At 42.1% G+C, this 16831-nt stretch overlaps 2 protein-coding genes across 5 annotated transcripts in view; one reads left to right on the top strand and one right to left on the bottom strand.

Moving 5' to 3' along the window:
• Positions 1–1049: 1049 nt before the first annotated feature.
• LOC148832336 (E3 ubiquitin-protein ligase RNF138-like) lies at positions 1050–8569 on the bottom strand. Its single transcript, XM_088918111.1, has 8 exons — positions 8450–8569; positions 6822–6988; positions 4184–4337; positions 3456–3583; positions 2538–2585; positions 2075–2180; positions 1876–1983; positions 1050–1424 (listed from the first exon to the last, which is right to left on the bottom strand). The coding sequence occupies exons 1-8, from the start codon at positions 8558–8560 to the stop codon at positions 1341–1343; spliced, it is 906 nt and encodes a 301-aa protein (XP_088774237.1). The 5' UTR covers positions 8561–8569; the 3' UTR covers positions 1050–1340.
• Positions 8570–10324: 1755 nt separating this feature from the next.
• The window catches only part of trappc8 (trafficking protein particle complex subunit 8), a 67553-nt gene continuing 61046 nt past the window's right edge, over positions 10325–16831 (top strand). For all 4 annotated transcript variants that reach the window (XM_088919751.1, XM_088919750.1, XM_088919749.1 and 1 more), the window contains exon 1: positions 10325–10618. In XM_088919751.1, coding sequence (XP_088775877.1) covers positions 10462–10618 — 157 coding nt within the window. In that variant the 5' untranslated portion in view covers positions 10325–10461. The remainder of the gene's footprint in view (positions 10619–16831) is intronic.

Here is a 16831-nt window from a genome sequence, read left to right as displayed (position 1 = left end):
GGTGCTTGTAGAATATGGCATGTCATATGATACAGTAAGAACTCATACTGTATATCAGGCCATTATTATTCACTGATTCAAAGAATAAATATACAGCAACAACTGAATGTCTGTAAATATTCTGCCTTATGCTACTATTAGTCATAATTGTGTTCAAAAGTTATAAAACTAATAACATAGTACTGTCATGAATGTATTACTGTACAGATACAATATTTTAAGATATAATTTAAAATGCTATTTTTTTAACAACAAACACGAAATAAAGAAACTTGCATACTGGATTTGTTTAACTTTATTTTGTCCCTTTTTAATTCACATGTGATGTCTTTCAAAAATACGGCACTAAAAAGTCTATGTGCACAATTCCTGAGTGATCAGCTATATAATGCCGAACATAAGCACTTGCACGCAGACAGAAGAGCTAATGCTGGATAATACTTTTCCCACCTGCCTCAAACCAGGAAAAGTAAAGTGATTATTTGTAGGTGTACTTAAATGTCATGGTACTTTTCTGAATAATAGCCTAGTAATCTAGAGGTGTTATAAATCCATGAGCTTATATAAGATTTTGTTTCCTACTAATAAGGATGCCCTCCAGTTTCAAAATAATAATTTTTAATTGTAAAATCGCATTCAGTTTTTACTAGTACACGACTGAAAGAATCTTCATGTAAAATGTCCTCTGGCACTTTGCCTATGCTGAAATAATCCCCGTGGTAGACATGTACATCACTTTCATGACAACAGTTTTTTACAGGTTTTTATCCCATGATGGATTTCTTGGAAGCATTTTAAAACTGTGTTTATTCCCCAGCGGAAGTGACGCACTTCTAGTTCATCAGAACTAGAGTTTTCAAAAGTATTCATCATTATAAATAAACTATATATAAATAGTTCGGGTGGGTATCTGCGTCAGCATGCGTAGGCTGCAAAGGAACAAGTCATAGGTTTATTCCATGTTGAAAAGAGAAGAAAGAAAACACAACGTTTCGGCTGTGGAGCCTTCTCACACCTGAAGAAGGCTCCACAGTCGAAACGTTGCGTTTTCTTTCTTCTCTTTTCAACATGGAATAAACCTATGACTTGTTCCTATATATAAATAGAACTACAGAAATCTTATAATTAAAAAGTGATATTTGTGGGCATCCCGATCCACAGATATTGTATGTAAACTCATGGGGCTTATATGGGTTCGTTAAAAACTTTGCACTTCTCTTGTTAAAGCTAGATTTTCAGAAATCAAGCGCTGTGTGCAATGCAGTCATTTTGTATCAAGAGGTGCAAGAGGCAGAGTTCAAGCTTCACTCAGAATGCTGGGGGCAGCAAAGGCTTCCAAACTAGAGCTGATTGTTCTGAAGACTAAGACGTACAGACTGTTCCACAGCCAGCCGAAACAGTGCATCTTCATCCACACGTGTGTTCTGAAAAAACGATAATATGAGCATTAGCAGTACAGAAAGAGTGATGTGGTTTGCATGTGATTTCTGGATCGATATAAAAGAAGGGAAATTATACTTTTCACCCAGGAACTCAGAGAACAAGTAAAGGTCTAATATTTTTTAACAGTTCTCTGTTTTCCCTCTACTAGCATTCAATGGGCAATATAGAATGTTGCTTTTTTTTTGAGGAAAGAAGTCACTTTCTCTTTTTTATTCGTCAAAGCAGTGCAAATTATCCGTATGCTGTACAAAAATGACTTTTGGTAATTCTTTTTCTTAGCTAATGGAAGAGGATATTTGTAATTCAGAAAGGCTGCACACAGACAGAAGTTTCTGAACTGCGTTTATTTCTTATACGGTACTTTGACTTCCCCGGTTAAGCTTTAAAACATATTTGGAGTCGATTTTAATTTTTTGTAAAATGAGGCCTTACCGTGTAACTGTCATAGCTGAACCTGTGCCTCTGATTTAAGTGGCCAATGAAATTCGTGCTGTAGTAATTTGGATTTCCCCAGGAGGTGGCTGCGCAGATAGGACAGACCTGCAAGAACAAGACGAGCGCTCAATCATCTCTGCGTGAAACCGCAAGGCGCAGGCGCCGGGGGCGATGACGTCACCGCTCCGCCACTCACCACCGGAGCGGGGTTTCCCACGTGATTGCCTCTGCAGTGCTGCACCAGGCTCATGTCAGACAAGCCCGGCTGCTGACAGTAAGGGCAGGAGTACGTCATGCTCATGCTACGACACAAGAATACACAAGATTGCCAGGTTAGCACTGTGGTCCCTACACTCTTCCAAATAAATGCGTTTTGGGGGATTTCATATGAAAACTACAAGTACATAATTTTCAAGATTAAGGTCGTAAAATATATACAAACACCTGTATGCACCCATCATTATGAAAGATATGAGACCAAAAGATACTTTGGGGATTTTTTTTCATTTCAAGCCTGGCGTTATTTTTCAAAAGGGTCTGAATAAAGAATAACATTTAAAGGTTATGGTCTAGCAGTTCTTGTAGCAGAATCAAAAATCTAGCTAGCGTCTTATTCAGGAATCTGTGCCTCGTTATTGATTTCTCTTCAACGTTCCCACCTTTCAGGCCCAAGAACGGGTCGACGGTCGTGCACCGCAGCCAGGTTCCTAAACGTCAATAAAAGTGGTATTCAGCAAAACAATTTTCGTACAACACGTTTTTCAATATATTTAAAATTCAACAAAATACTATAATGAGTTTGTATACGGTATGGCTCATTTTATTGCTTTGTTGTGTAAAAGTCACTAACAGATGTCAGACTTTTTTACTTTTGTAAAGACTATTTTACTTTCATGACTGAAATGACGAGCCAGGGCAGTTAGTCTTTTGTCGGAGCGGAAATTCCCTGTAAGCGATCTTGCAATACTGCGTGTCAACACAGGAACACCTGCCATAGACCTTTCTGAACAGCAGGGGTCACTGTTTCCACAAGCTGAAACATTCCCATGCTCGCAAGCTCCGGCAAAGATACATTTAGAAAACGTATACAGTATAAAACAAGATGACAGAAGTGTTTTTTTTTAAATGTTCACTTTTCCGACATTGTCCTAGATTTGGGATCTCTGTAGTCCTTAATGACTGACCAACAAGTGTGCTGTGGACTGGACAGTAATAGTAGTTGAAATAGAGTTGTCCCAATGTGTCAACATGGACATATGAACAGCCAAATACAGAACGGATGTAACTTCAGAGCTAAAACTAAGCTAAATCTTTCAGCCGATGTACATGTTCATTCTTTTTTAGAGTCAAGAAAGATTTTGGAAGGTGCATCGCTTCTCTGAGCCAAGCACAGGGATTTACAATTCCTGTCTGCGGTACTCTTATTTCCAGAGTAGCACAAAACTGTTTGATATGGGCTTACAATATGAGGAAATCTTCTTGCACTGCTTTGCCACAGAAGGTGAACTAGCAGATTTCCGCTGCATTTCTTAGCCTGTTGAGCAATGAGTGGAAGGGGGCTGCTTGGTGCCAGTTACCTGTTGGTGGCTGTGCTCTGTGCTCCACCAGACACTGTTCCCTGGGCTCTGGGCACAACAGGGTCCCCATACTCTTCTCTGTACTTCCTGCAGTACTTGTAATGCTTCCTCATTTGACTGAAAACACTCTGTGGAAGAACATTGCAGCTTTATCGCACAATCGGCCGTCAACATGATCGCACACGCATTTCTGAAAGCAATCAGGAGAGAGAGGTTTCCTGCTTTCAGAATTGCTCAAGAACCTGGGGCAGGGGAACTTACAGGCACAAGGACGGAGAGTCCCCAGTTTACCAGGCCAGCACCTGAAGAATCACTTTCGCTTTTAAAACACTCAAAATCTAAAAGACTGTTCCTCACTTGCCATCTGAGTGCTAACTGTTTCACTTTCATTTAAAACGTTTTTGCACAATGTACTTTCCATCGTTGTTTTTTTTTAATATAGGCATGATGGTCAATCCATTGTGGAACAGCTGTTTGGGAACAGAAAAGTACCGGTAATTTTAAACCCATCTGAAAGTTTCAGTTTGCTGTTTGCAAACGGGTCAGGGTGTTTTTATTTTTTGTTTTCTATTTTTAATACAACATTGTGAAAGATTATTATCTCTTTTGCAATGTCTCAAACTACAGTTTAATTGGATTCCTGGGGGGGGGGACGCATACTGCTGACCTGCAATCAATTGCAGTGAGCACCCTTTCAGCAACACGAAGTAAATAAACACAGTATTTACACAACTTCCACAGGCTCTGCATCGCCCCCTCCTCGTCCTCATCCGGCGGGCCACGTCGGTGGCTCTCTTCTCGTCTTCTGACACGGGCCCTCGACACATGGGGCAGTGCGGCCCGCAAGCCCTCACCGCCGCCACGAAGCAGTGCTTACAGAACCTGCAGGGAGAGATCCCACACACATGACACACTCATGGTCGGGAGGCAGAGGAGTCACGGCACGGCTGTGCTCAGGCCCTTCAGACAGGGACACACACATCGACACACATTATACAGGGACACACACATCGATACACATTAGACAGGGACATACACATCAATACACATTATACAGGGACACAGACATTGATACAAATTAGACAGGGACACACACATCGACACACATTATAGAGGGACATACACATCGACACACATTAGACAGGGACACACACATTGATACACATTAGACAGGGACATACACATTGACACATTAGACAGGGACACACACATCAATACACATTATACACATTATACAGGGACATACACATCAATACACATTATACAGGGACACAGACATTGATACCCATTGATATAGAGTCACACACATCGATACACATTATATAGGGACACAGACATTGATACACATTGAGTCAGAGACACACACATTGATACACATTGATGCAGGGTCACACACAGTGATACACATTGATACAGGGACATACACATTGATACACATTGATGCAGGGTCACACACATTGATACACATTGATGCAGGGTCACACACAGTGATACACATTGATACAGGGACACACACATTGATGCAGGGTCACAGACAGTGATACACATTGATGCAGGGTCACAGACAGTGATACACATCGATACAGGAACACACACATTGATACACATTGATGCAGGGTCACCCACAGTGATACACATTGATACAGGGACACACACATCGATACAGGAACACACACATTGATACACATTGATGCAGGGTCACAGACAGTGATACACATTGATACAGGAACACACACATTGATACACATTGATGCAGGGTCACACACATTGATACACAGAATCTGATACTGTAAATTAACATGGCATTGACTGAGAAATAAATGCATACTTGAAAATACTTTTCCTGCTGGATATTATTATTTAACTAGGGCAGCTTACCGTGATTATGAAGTTGTATATTAAGTGTAAATACAAAAGGCAATTAAAGAGAAGATCTCAGTTAAGGGTGGCACGGTGGTGCAGTGGTTAGCATTGCTGTCTGGAGTATGCATGATCTCCCCATGTTCTCATGGGTTTCCTCCTGCAGTCCACATACATGCTGGTGGGTCACCTGGCTTCTGGGAAAGCTGGCCCTGGTGTGTGTGTGAGTGTGTCTGTGTGTGTCGGTGTGTCTGTGTGCGTGCCCTACGACCCCGAATTGGATGAAATGGTTAGTAATGGAACAGACGGATGCTTAAGAAATGGACAGATGGATTTCAAGACAGTATAAAGGAAATGAAAAAATGAAATGAAAATGAAAACAAGCACACCAATGTGGGAAAGGGCACTGCATGCAAAATACAACCCACACAAGAACGAAGTGGGAAGCGCCAGGACAAATGGTGTGAAGAGGTGGCTCTGTGGCTAAGGATCTGTGCCTGTGGCTGGAAGGTTGCTGGTTCAAATCCTGTAGCTGGCAGAGGAGTCCTACTCTGTTGGGCCCCTGAGCAAGGCCCTTAACCCCAACTGTTCCAGGGGTGCTGTACAATAGCTGACCCTGCACTCTGACCCCAAGCTTCTCTCCCTGTCTGTGTGTCTCATTGCAAAAAGACAAATTCCTAATGCAAGAAATTATAAAGGGTTAATCAAGTGATGTTATTATTTTTAAATGTGTGTACACCCCAGTGCTGTGGGTACAAAGCCATTATGTGGAGGCTCTGGTGGAGTGAGGGCCCTGTTGCCTAGCAAGGGAATGGCAGGAGCAGTTTGAGAGATGTAGAAAGGAGCCGACAGGATGCACTGAAAGGAGCTCAGGACTGGGCAGTCCTTTGTTCTGCAGGTGGCTCATCCCTTCACTGAGGGGCAAGGACTAAGGGATAATGAACCGACTCTAGAAGTGGCAGAACGGAGAGGGCTAACAGGCCATTCGCCCTCATCTCCTGCACCAGCCCACTGACTCATCCCACAGGATCTCCCTGGCCTGGTTTTTAAATCTGCACTGCTACGTCCAGTTTCACCCTTGAGGTGTTGTGTGCAGGGTCAGTGAGCTGCTCATCCGGGAGAGGGTCACAGCAGTGGGCAGCAACACAGGACGGAGAGCACACACAGTCTGTGCAGGACACAAAGGGTCTGCCCAGCTGAGTCAATGTGTCATTTGGAGGTGAAAAGGAACCGGAGCACCCAGGACTGAATGCAGGACCCCGAAGCCGTGAGGAAACATCGCTGAAAGCTACGCCACTGAGCTGCCCCCCCACACTCTCCCCTCCCAGCTGTTTCGTGAAGGGGTGCAGATACTGCAGTGTTCAAATCTACAAGCTCACCTTCCACATACAGTAACGATTATCATTAGCTGGGATCAGCTCTTGCACAATGCAGAAAAGCAAAATAGGACGTACATCAAATGTGAAATTCAGGGGCTCAGTGAAAAGATCAGTCCATTTTACTCACACGTGTTTGCAGGTTTTGGTCCTGATGGGTGTTTTGAAGACTTCTTGGCATATTGGACAGTCAAAATCCCCCGAGAGATCCAGATCGCTGAATGGTTCTTCTGCGGGCAGCCTGGCTCCTTCTTCTTGAGCGGATCCCATTGTGAGGTGGGAAGGAAGCTCTGCGATCTATTTTTATGTTTCATTCACAGAAGGGTAATAAGCTTAATAGCATTTAAGCTTTAAACACAAGTACAGGTGTAAACTGCTTAATTTTCAATTTATACAAACGCAAAGTCTCATAATATTTTAAAAGTACTCCACAGACATCTGAGGCACAAATACTCAGCCTTATAAATGTGTGCATAATTTAAGTGCTAATTCATCCATATATATTACCATAATAATTGTTTTCTGTAGTATTCTTAGGTAATTGTAAACATTCCATGCAAAAATTCAATACAGCATAGTTTGCATAAGTATAGCTTTGAAATTGTTTTAAAATTGCTTTAAAATATCAATTTGCATTGAAGTCTTATCTGTGTGAGTGCTCAGTGGGTATTAAACAGGATGCTGTGAAATAGAATATAAAGTGGAAGTGAACCAAATCCGTTGCCTTTAGTGAGAAATAAACATTTACGGGACTTTCCAGCTCTGTCATGCTTGCACATTTCCTGCGTCACACACACTTAAAGGAAAAAGGCAAACAAAAAGTGAAAGTTTCTTTTTCGTATGATGCCCACGATACCCCTCAAGCAAGAAAACAAAAAACATGTTTAAGGTAGCTGTTGGGCACCTACTTAAAACTGAATATACAGCTGGTCCAAATTTACTTTGCGTTTGAGAGCATGGTATGTAAAAACGTGTGTTAAACTGCTAACTATCTCCAGTGATGCTGAAGGACTGTTTTTAAAACACATAAATCCCCTACATTTCAGGAAGCCACAAAAGACGTATTTGAAAATTCAGTTAACAGAATATTTAACAATTATCTATAAACTGTAGCTGTGTACTGTAGCCTTGTGTCTTGCATCTAATTTTTATATATAGAGATGACAAAAAATACCTTCAGAATACCTTATCTCATCAGAATAGCTTTAGTACTGGTCAGGCTGAATTAATTGTTTACAAGTGGCTAAGAGCTTGACAAACAACTTTAATTATTCTTAATACATATCCTTCTGTCAAGTCATTGACATATACAGGTGGTGTCAATGCTTGTGTTTAAAGCTGTACAATATCATCTTTCACCTGCTGTACAGACACATACTGTACATGGTCATATATAAACTTGATAAGCAGGTATAGCTAGTATCACTCATTAAATGCACCATGGGGAAATATTGAGCTTTTCAGAGAACATTAAAATAAATGTCTTGCATATGAAATGAATGGTAGAAATAAACATGTTCTTTTAAAAACTACAACACATGCATACTGTACTTTATTTACTTGAACCAGGTCACTCCCCGATGAAGGGGACTGCACAGTCAGAAAAAGAAACTCCATAATAAGAAGAGAAAATTCTTAACGTCAGCTAAACACAAACAGTAGATGTTATGAAAATAGTCAGAAACTCAGACACAGTAACAAAGCCCATTTTCATTTTATCGCTTTGAAGTGAGGAGCCTTAGTAAAAATGCACATTACCAAGTTGTAAGAAGAGCTGGTCGAGGCAGGATTCGCTTGTGCTGCAGTCCACAATGCATTTAAAATGTGCTGATGCTGTTGTACCATAAAACTCGAGCCAACAAGCAACATTTTCACTTTCGGTATTACAGAACAGGAAGCTGAATCTCATATGTTTCCATCTGATCTTATATTTATAAAGCCTGTGCTTGTTTCCTGCTTAGTGCAGGTCTCATTAAAGGGAAGATACATAATAATTAAATATTTATTTATCAGTGTTGTTTACAAATAAGGAGTCAGATTTGAAAGCAGGGAATGACTACAAAACTCTGGGACAGCTTTTTTAGCTGGAAGTTTTATAAAATATCACAAATACAAAAGATGTTCTTCGGAGACAGATTCAGATTCATGCAGCCAGGGCTTTCTTGAGAGGTGGGAATATGACGGTCATGCCCAAAATGTCTTGTACGACGAGCTGGAAACACGTGTGGCGTCTAGGGCTCGTACACCAGACACATGGTTGTCCAGGATCTGCAAGAGGAAAAAAGGACTGACTCCCACAACACAGCCTCAGCATCCCAGTGAAAAGTATGCTTCACAGAGGTGGAGTGTGTGTGTTGTTTCCAGCGATGCCCTGCGAGCCTTTATCAGCACACGCTGTGTTGATCACCCATGATGATGACAAATTGTTATTCAGCGTAACAAAACAACCTACAGTATGTCATGCCTGTTTAACAGTGCTGTATAGAACTGTCTGACTGAGGGGTGATCTCGAGGCCAGACTGAAACAAGGAGAATTTATTATAAATACCTTTGACCAATGATGGTTACTCCTGATATCATGAAATTGTTGTCTCAAACAGATTGGCTGTTTCTGTACAGTCTTCAGTGAGAACTCATTTGTCAGATTATCACTCTCTGAACACACAGTGTCATCTGTGTGCTTGTGCTAGGAGAAGCAGAAGAACTTCTGGATACTTACAAAAACGAAGTCTCACAGTTTCATCAGTTTTGGTTCCCTTCTTACGCTGTTTTTGCAAGCTGACTACGGTGGTAGTGGGATTTGTGGTGTGCTCTTGTGTTTGTACAACTGTATTTAAAGAGTAAAGTTCCTTTAATTTCAAACTGGTAGAGTGGAGGACAGTAGCAAAACAACTGTTGACTATCCTTAGGTCACTGGTTCAACTCCGGCTTGAATGAAGAGATTTTTTGGAAGTATATTTATAATATAGAACAGGAGACACCTCTTTACACAAAGGGTGGTGAGAGTGTGGGTCAATCTACCCAGCCATGATGTTGAAGTCAGTTCCCTGGCTTCTTTCAAGAAACGTCTGGAGGAGATCCATGGATCAATTCACTGCCAAAGGGCTAAATGAGCTGAATGACCTCCTCTCGTCTGTAACACGCTCGTTGCTCGGGTTTGTTTTTATATTAACCTTGTTTCTCTGACCGAGAGAAGAAAAAAAATGGAAACCTAACCTCATGTCGGATTTAGAAATAATCAAAATAATTTAAGATACACATAGCTAAGCAGTATTTTGAAGTGTGATACACATTAGACTTTGTACTCCACATTTCCAATTTTTCAAGCTTTGAAACGTTACAGTATTGAGGTATGTATTTATCGCTAGGAAGGCAAAATATCGTAATTGCGGCGTTTAATTTGAACTTGCGACTTGCACTGTACGACATCACCAATCACAATACATATCTTTTCGGATTGCAACAGCAAAACGTCCCCTTCTATACACGAAGTATCCCCGCAGCCAGCGCACAGGAAATACCTGGTGCACAGCTGTCTGCGGCTCGTGACCTGCGGGTGAGCGCGATCACATGACCGCCCCGGTGCTCCACGGGAATGAAATCGATCAGCAGGCAGCTGGAGAATCCAACATGGCTGCTCTCGGCTGTCAGTAGGGGAGTTGTTTTCAACTCTGGGGCTAGTGGTTAACTTTGAAAGAACAGCAAAAGATAAATCTGTCCGCCGCTTGGATTTTTGTCCGGACGTATCGACCGAGAGCGCAGTGTCCGCCATGGCCCAGTGTCTCCAGTCCGTGCAGGAGTTTATTCAGGACTCGTTCGTGCCCATGGTGGCCGTCTTGTGCAGCGAAGATGCGGAGAAAGTGACTCGGAAAAACAACCTGAATTTCTCCGAGCTGGTGAGGCCTTTCTGTCGGCTCACCTCGGAAGGTTTGTGTTTTTTTTTGTTTTAACTTCCATGCAATGTGGGTAGTTTCGTTTTGTGGGGATGTCTGTGTTTACTGCGATACCCTTGTTCTGTCGGCGCTTGACAAATGACAGGCAGGGCTGGTTATAATTCAATATTAAAGGGGAGATAATTCGGTGCACCAGGGCCTTCTCGGGTTTTAAGTTCCGTCTCCTTGAGGCGGTTCATTAATATCTCAGTAGTTTGGCATTATTGTCGAAGAGTCAAAATGGAGGTACCCTTAGTTTTATGTGGCGTTTTCTCTCCGTGGAGCAGGCCGAAAGAGATGTTCGGTGAGGGATACACTTTCATTACACAGATCCGCATAGCGTCTTCCCTAATGTTAAGGGTTCAGGGGCTGTGTTTTGGGGGGAAATGTACAGTGTGTCACCACGCTTAACTGCATATAGAATCCGTAACCTACATTTTACACGGCGCAGCCGAGTGTATGTTTGCGTGTCGGCTGTAAGTGAAGCCGTGTCCCGTGAATGCCGCACACCTTTGCGTGTATCCCGAAAGTTAGCGGATGCCGCCTGAGGGAAAGGATCGGTCGCACTGACCCCTTCAGATGACAGCAGCGAGTAGAAGGGGTTAATAAACTGCTGTTGCTCTGGGCAGGTAATATCAGCGTAGCCCTAGATGGTGTCTGAATAAGTTCCGTTCTCACGGCTCTGCGGGCTGTCCGGGGAGAGCAGTCCTGTTCGCGTCTAGAGAAGCGGTACTGAGGCGTGGTGTTCGTGTTGGACTCTTCATTTCGACAAGAACACTCATTCGTAACAAGACTGAGAAAGCATCACGTTGCCAGCATCAGGGTCTTGAAATGTATATGTGCTTTATGCCACACTATGTGCACTGTAAAATTTGCTTTAGTATTTCCTTCTTTTCAGTCGTGCATCGGCTACATATCTCTTACATTACACATGCCGGGAAATGTAAGCTTTACCATGTTTTTTGCATCATCAGACTTTTTCACGACAATGTTTTCTGTATTAAAAATCACTAAAATAGGTTTGGAACTTTCTGAATAAATCATTTAATTCTTTTGTGTTCAAAATCACGCCAACTACTGTTAAACTCCTTTCTGGGATGGGACTGATCAGGACCACTATACGTGTGTTCTCCTACACTGTTTATATATTGTATATATCCAATATATGAACACAGGTGTCTATAAACTCTTCCCCGTCATCAGATTATACAGTTAAAAAAACTCCTGAAATCTGTCATTTATTTTTTTTTAAACTTGGAATTGCCAATTCTTTAATTCTTTGCTATCCTGACCGATTTGGTCTGGCCAGTTGCATATGACTTACAGCTCAGCTCCAAACCCCGTGACCTCACCCAGCAGATTGAGCAAGCGCAGGCAGACTCCTCTCACCTGCCCACGGAGCCGCAGGGGTTCAGCGACGGCAGTCCTGTAGGGCTGGAGTGCCAGGGAGACCGCAAGTGGGCGGGGCCGCTCCGCCTGTTGTGTTGTACCCCATTGCTGGCTGAGCCACCAGCCACCGTCATGCACAGCCCCTCTGCATCTTAGCATGGACCCCCTTAGAGCTCATGAAACGGTATAATCTGAAGAAGGCTCCACGGCCGAAACGTTGTCTTTTCTTTCTTCTTTTTTTCAGCATGGAATAAACCTATTACTTGTATCTTTAGAAAGATGCACTTATAAGTCTTATACAGTTGTTGTGATTCACTGGTTTATACCACTAATATTGAATGTCCTTCCATCTGTCTGCTAACTGTTTTATATCTAGTACAGGGTCATGGGGGGATTGGAGCCTATCCCCTCAAGCAATGGGTGGAAGGCGGGATACACCGTGGACAGGACGTCAGTCCATTGCTGGGCACACACACAGATACTCGCAGCAGGGCAGCATTTTCCCCAGAAGCCAGTTAATCTACTGTTATGTCTTTCGGCTGTGGGAGGAAACTGGAGCACCTGGAGGAAACCCACACAAACACGGGGAGAACTTACAAATTCCAGGCAGATAGTAGCACCGGGGCCCAGTCTCTGCAAGGCAGCAATCCGAGCCACTGTGCCGTTGGGTGCTGCCCAATACTGAACAATCCTCACTGTCTCAGATGCTTTCTAAATTGTCATTTACTTGAGAACGTTTTTGTTGAAATAGAATCTGGCTAAGGCCAGGGTTTATTCTGGGGTTGAGTTCATAAAATGTAATGTAAACTTGAGTAAAGTGTTTAGTTGACCAGAGCTACGGGAACTAATTACAAACCATCTTTTTCAGGGGGAAAATAAAAGAGCAAAAGAGAAAGGCATGGCATTTTTTTTAAATTAGCCGTAGGTCATCAACACAAGACCTAAAGTCTTAGTCTGTCACTGACATGGTGCTCTTAGTAGAGAGCAGTTTGAGGCAGCAGTAAAACTTGCTAAAACAGAGAATATATTCCAGGTTGCAACCAGAGGAGAGTTTGAGCTTTAAGCCTTCATTAACTTATGGCTCAGTGCTTTCTAGGTACATACCGCCCAGTTCTGCTATGAACACGGGGGAGAACAATGGTTCACAGTATTTGCATCAAGTTCCTCCACTGGTCACAGTTGGCTAGTGACGTAACCCAGGATCACAGAGCTCAGCCCGCACTAGTGTGAGCATCTTTTTTCCAATTGAGCCTCTCGAGAGGCCCCAGGAATTTTACCTTTTAAAGGTTGACCATAAGCAATGCACCCCACCACCATATCTTTTTTTGGTTTTGATTCTGTTGTATGCGGAGGCATCACAGTGCAGTGCTGACTCAGAGCACTAGGGTCCCGTGTTCCAGATCTGGGGTACTATCAGCGTAGAGTTTTCCTCCTGTTGCTCTGGTTATCTCCACTAGTCCAAATACATGTCTGTAGGTTAATTGGCTTTTGGGAAAATTGGCCCTGGTGTGCGTGCATGTTTGTGTTTGTCTCTGTCTGCCCTGGGATGGACAGGGGTCCCTTTTCAGGGGATTGGTTCCTCCTCCACTGTGACCCTGAATTAGATTAAGCAGTTAGACAATAGTTGGATATATCGAACGTGCTGTAGTCTTTATCTCTGTGTTCTTTCTGCTTATGTTGTCATAGACTTTTCTTGGAAAACAATCTTCTGAAAAACATGTTCACGTTAAATGAGGAGACCTGCTAACAAAAGTGTTAGTGGCAAAGTGGACTGTAACATGGTGCGATGGTTTTTTACTTCCTTTCTTGCTTGTAATCAGTACTAAAACACGTAGTGCCACATTTTCCATTTACAGTTGTTTCCCAATAGCTTGGTAACTTATAGACCTGTATATATATATCCCATTACAATACCGAATGGCAAACCAGATGATAGGAACATCTGGATATGTTGGTAAAATCAAACTGACGTGAAAGGAATTAGGGTGAAACATTCTTATGTTACTGCAACAATATTACAAAAAACCTGGATACTAAAGCTTATTAGCAATCACAACTGCACCCTTAAGGCATTCTCTTCCACACCATTATTAGCAATGTGTTGTGTTCTGCTACCCCATTTCCTTTCTACAGCGGTGACTCAGGATGCAAAGTGTTTCTGTTCTTTTTTTTCGTGTAGTCAGGTTGCCCACAAGACTGACTTGGACTTTTCTTCACCCAATGAAATTTGTAGGCCAGGGCCAGATATTAAGTCAAATACACTTTCTCCCATCAGAAGAGAGCGGTCTGTACTGACAGTGCTTCAGCACCTGTTTGGTGGGAATGCAGTGGGAATGCTTGGCATCTACAGAATGAGAGGGAAACGGCTAAATCCTATTATGTAAAAAGTATTCTTCTACCTCTGAAGTAGATGTCTACTTTACAAAAAACATTAAACTCTCAAACTATGCTGTAGGTGAAAATGATTACACGGTTGTAGGTTTTGACGTTTTGGCTAAATTCATGTAGCATTGAGGTAGCAACTGGGATTTTATTATGTGATTCTAGATGCATGTTAAGTATTACTACTTTAGATTATCTCCTGCATGCATTTGTCCCGTGTTCTGTGGGTTTCAGGTTCCCTGCTAATAACATCATAGTACGTTATGTGAAGGAAGCATCTGATATTGGGTGACACAGTGGCACAGTGGTCAGCGTTTCTGCCTCGTAGCGTCGGGGCCTTGAGTTCCATCCCTGGGGTGCTGTCTGTGTGGAGTTTGTATGTTCTCAACGTGGGTTTCCTCCAGGTGCTCCAGTTTCCTCCCACAGTCCAAAAACATACTTGGCTTCTGGGAAAATTGGCCCTGGTGTGAGTGTGTGCCCTGCGACAGACTGGTCTGCCCAGGGTGTACCCCGCCTTGTGCTTGTGTGCTTCACCTCCCCTGCGACCTTAAATTTGATAGAGCTGTTAGAAAATGGATGGATGGATCTGATAGCCAGTCTGTTAGTAATCAACTCTAAGATTTAATTATTTTAAAAATGGGCAGTGCACATTGCGACACGTTGTTGCAAAATAACATAAGTGGCTTGCATCTTATATTATTGTTGTATGTATTATGGTTGTATGTTGGTGTTGCTCACCATGCAGTCTGACTATATTTTATTAAAGTAAAAGCAAGTTTTGTGTGGGAGACTGATGACTAGCAGTAATTTACAACTAAGGCTGCCTAATTATATCAGAGTGCCTTATCAATGTTATACTTTATCTGACTATCGAATAGCTTAGACTTTGTTTTGTTTGCTGGCAACACAGACCTTCTCATGTACAGTCGAAGTCTATCTTTATGACTAGAAGTGAGCTCAGGCTTAAAGCTTGCGTGTAGTATTTCAGTATTCATCCGTTAGTCCTCTTTATGTGTGTTGAATTTAGGAGTTTTTCTAGGAAGTTTTTTGAGGGTTAATTTGTATGCTTTTTATTTGGTTTCTGGTTCAAGTTATCACCGGAGTTTTTAGGGAGTCTGCCACATAAAAAAACTTACCTTTTCCCATAGGTTGCTGTCCCTTAGCTTTCTGTTGGCATGCTTTCTGATTGGACCTTCATGCTGCTTCTAAGTTGATATCTTAAAACAGATATTGACAGGATGCTGTCAATGTCAGCTTTTGAATGGACTTTTCATGATTTGCTGAATGTTGAAAGGTATGGCCCATTCTTTCAGTGTTTCAAAACCTTCTGACACTTTTGTGAAATATTCTCTTGCAGATCTTGGTTCTATTTTGATTTATGTCCTGTGAACTCTGTATATGCTGGTGGAATAAGAGGGGCAGATTGTCCCCTTTTCCCCCCACACTGTCCTGTTCTCTTCCAGAGCAAGCACTGCACCTTAATACAGAGACGAAAAAACTTTATATTGTTAAAATCACCTATTTTTATATTTATAAGCTTTTCTCTGACAGAAGTCCACGTACTTCAAAGCAGTTTGTATTTTAGCTTATATAAATTGACAGTATGTTTGAACATTTAAACATCTTTTTAAATTCATTTTAATGAAACTCTTTGATGTCGGCCCACTTTTGAATATAGAATATAGGTGGAGCTTGGTTACATCTAAATGATGAAATTAAAGAGCGTATAATAAAAACAAAGAGGTATCATTGAGTTCGTAGTGAAGCTCAGGTACAACTGAGACCCCGCTTGGATCTGGTCTAAAATATTCTTCACCAGGTGGAAAAGAAGGTGTCCCAGAGAACTATCTGGGATTGATTAACTGTTCAGACCTGGCAGAATGATTTAGTAGTGGCTGGACCGTGGTACTTGGAAAGATTAAAAAGGAGAGGAAGCTAATTGATTGGAGAGTCTTATCCAGCCCCAGCCATTTCCTGAAAGCAGCCAGGATATCCTCGATACAATCTTGCAGGGCCTGCTGGGGTAGTTTATTCCAGACTCCCACAGCAAAGCAGGCTGTCAGTGAATATAGGTCATGGTGCAAATATTGTATGGAGAAAAAGCACAGCAGACTCAAATGCAGCTGTCCCAAAAGTTTGAAATAAAAAGAAGATTCACCTGAAATATTTATGCACTGCTGCCCGTTGTGATAATAGAATCCAAATACACTTCTGATTGAAATGATGCTTAACCTTCAAACTGTTTGTTTGGTATTGCTTTTTACAGGAACAACTGACATGCAGCAGAACTGGAATTCAGAGTTACTTGTTCAGTCTGTTTTACTGTATGCGTTAGACTTCTTGTGGGGCCTTTAAAACTGCTTTACTGTCCTGTTATGAACTTCAACAGCTTATGAAGAAGGATCATGGCATGCAAAATGCACACTTCATAAAGACA

Source organism: Atractosteus spatula, chromosome 6, assembly GCF_055471065.1.
Source record: "Atractosteus spatula isolate fAtrSpa1 chromosome 6, fAtrSpa1.hap1, whole genome shotgun sequence".
Taxonomy (NCBI): Eukaryota; Metazoa; Chordata; class Actinopteri; order Semionotiformes; family Lepisosteidae; genus Atractosteus; species Atractosteus spatula.
Note: the sequence above shows the minus strand (reverse complement) of the source record. Positions and strands in the feature narration are given on the sequence as shown.

Excerpts from the sequence above, each read along its gene's own strand:
- LOC148832336 (XM_088918111.1), bottom strand. The coding sequence starts at position 8,560 with ATGTTGCTTGTTGGCTCGAGTTTTATGGTACAACAGCATCAGCACATT. Across the intron at positions 2,181-2,537 it reads CCCGTTCTTGGGCCTGAAAG|CATGAGCATGACGTACTCCT; the intron begins GTGGGAACGTTG and ends CTTGTGTCGTAG. Across the intron at positions 1,984-2,074 it reads TGGGAAACCCCGCTCCGGTG|GTCTGTCCTATCTGCGCAGC; the intron begins GTGAGTGGCGGA and ends TTGTTCTTGCAG.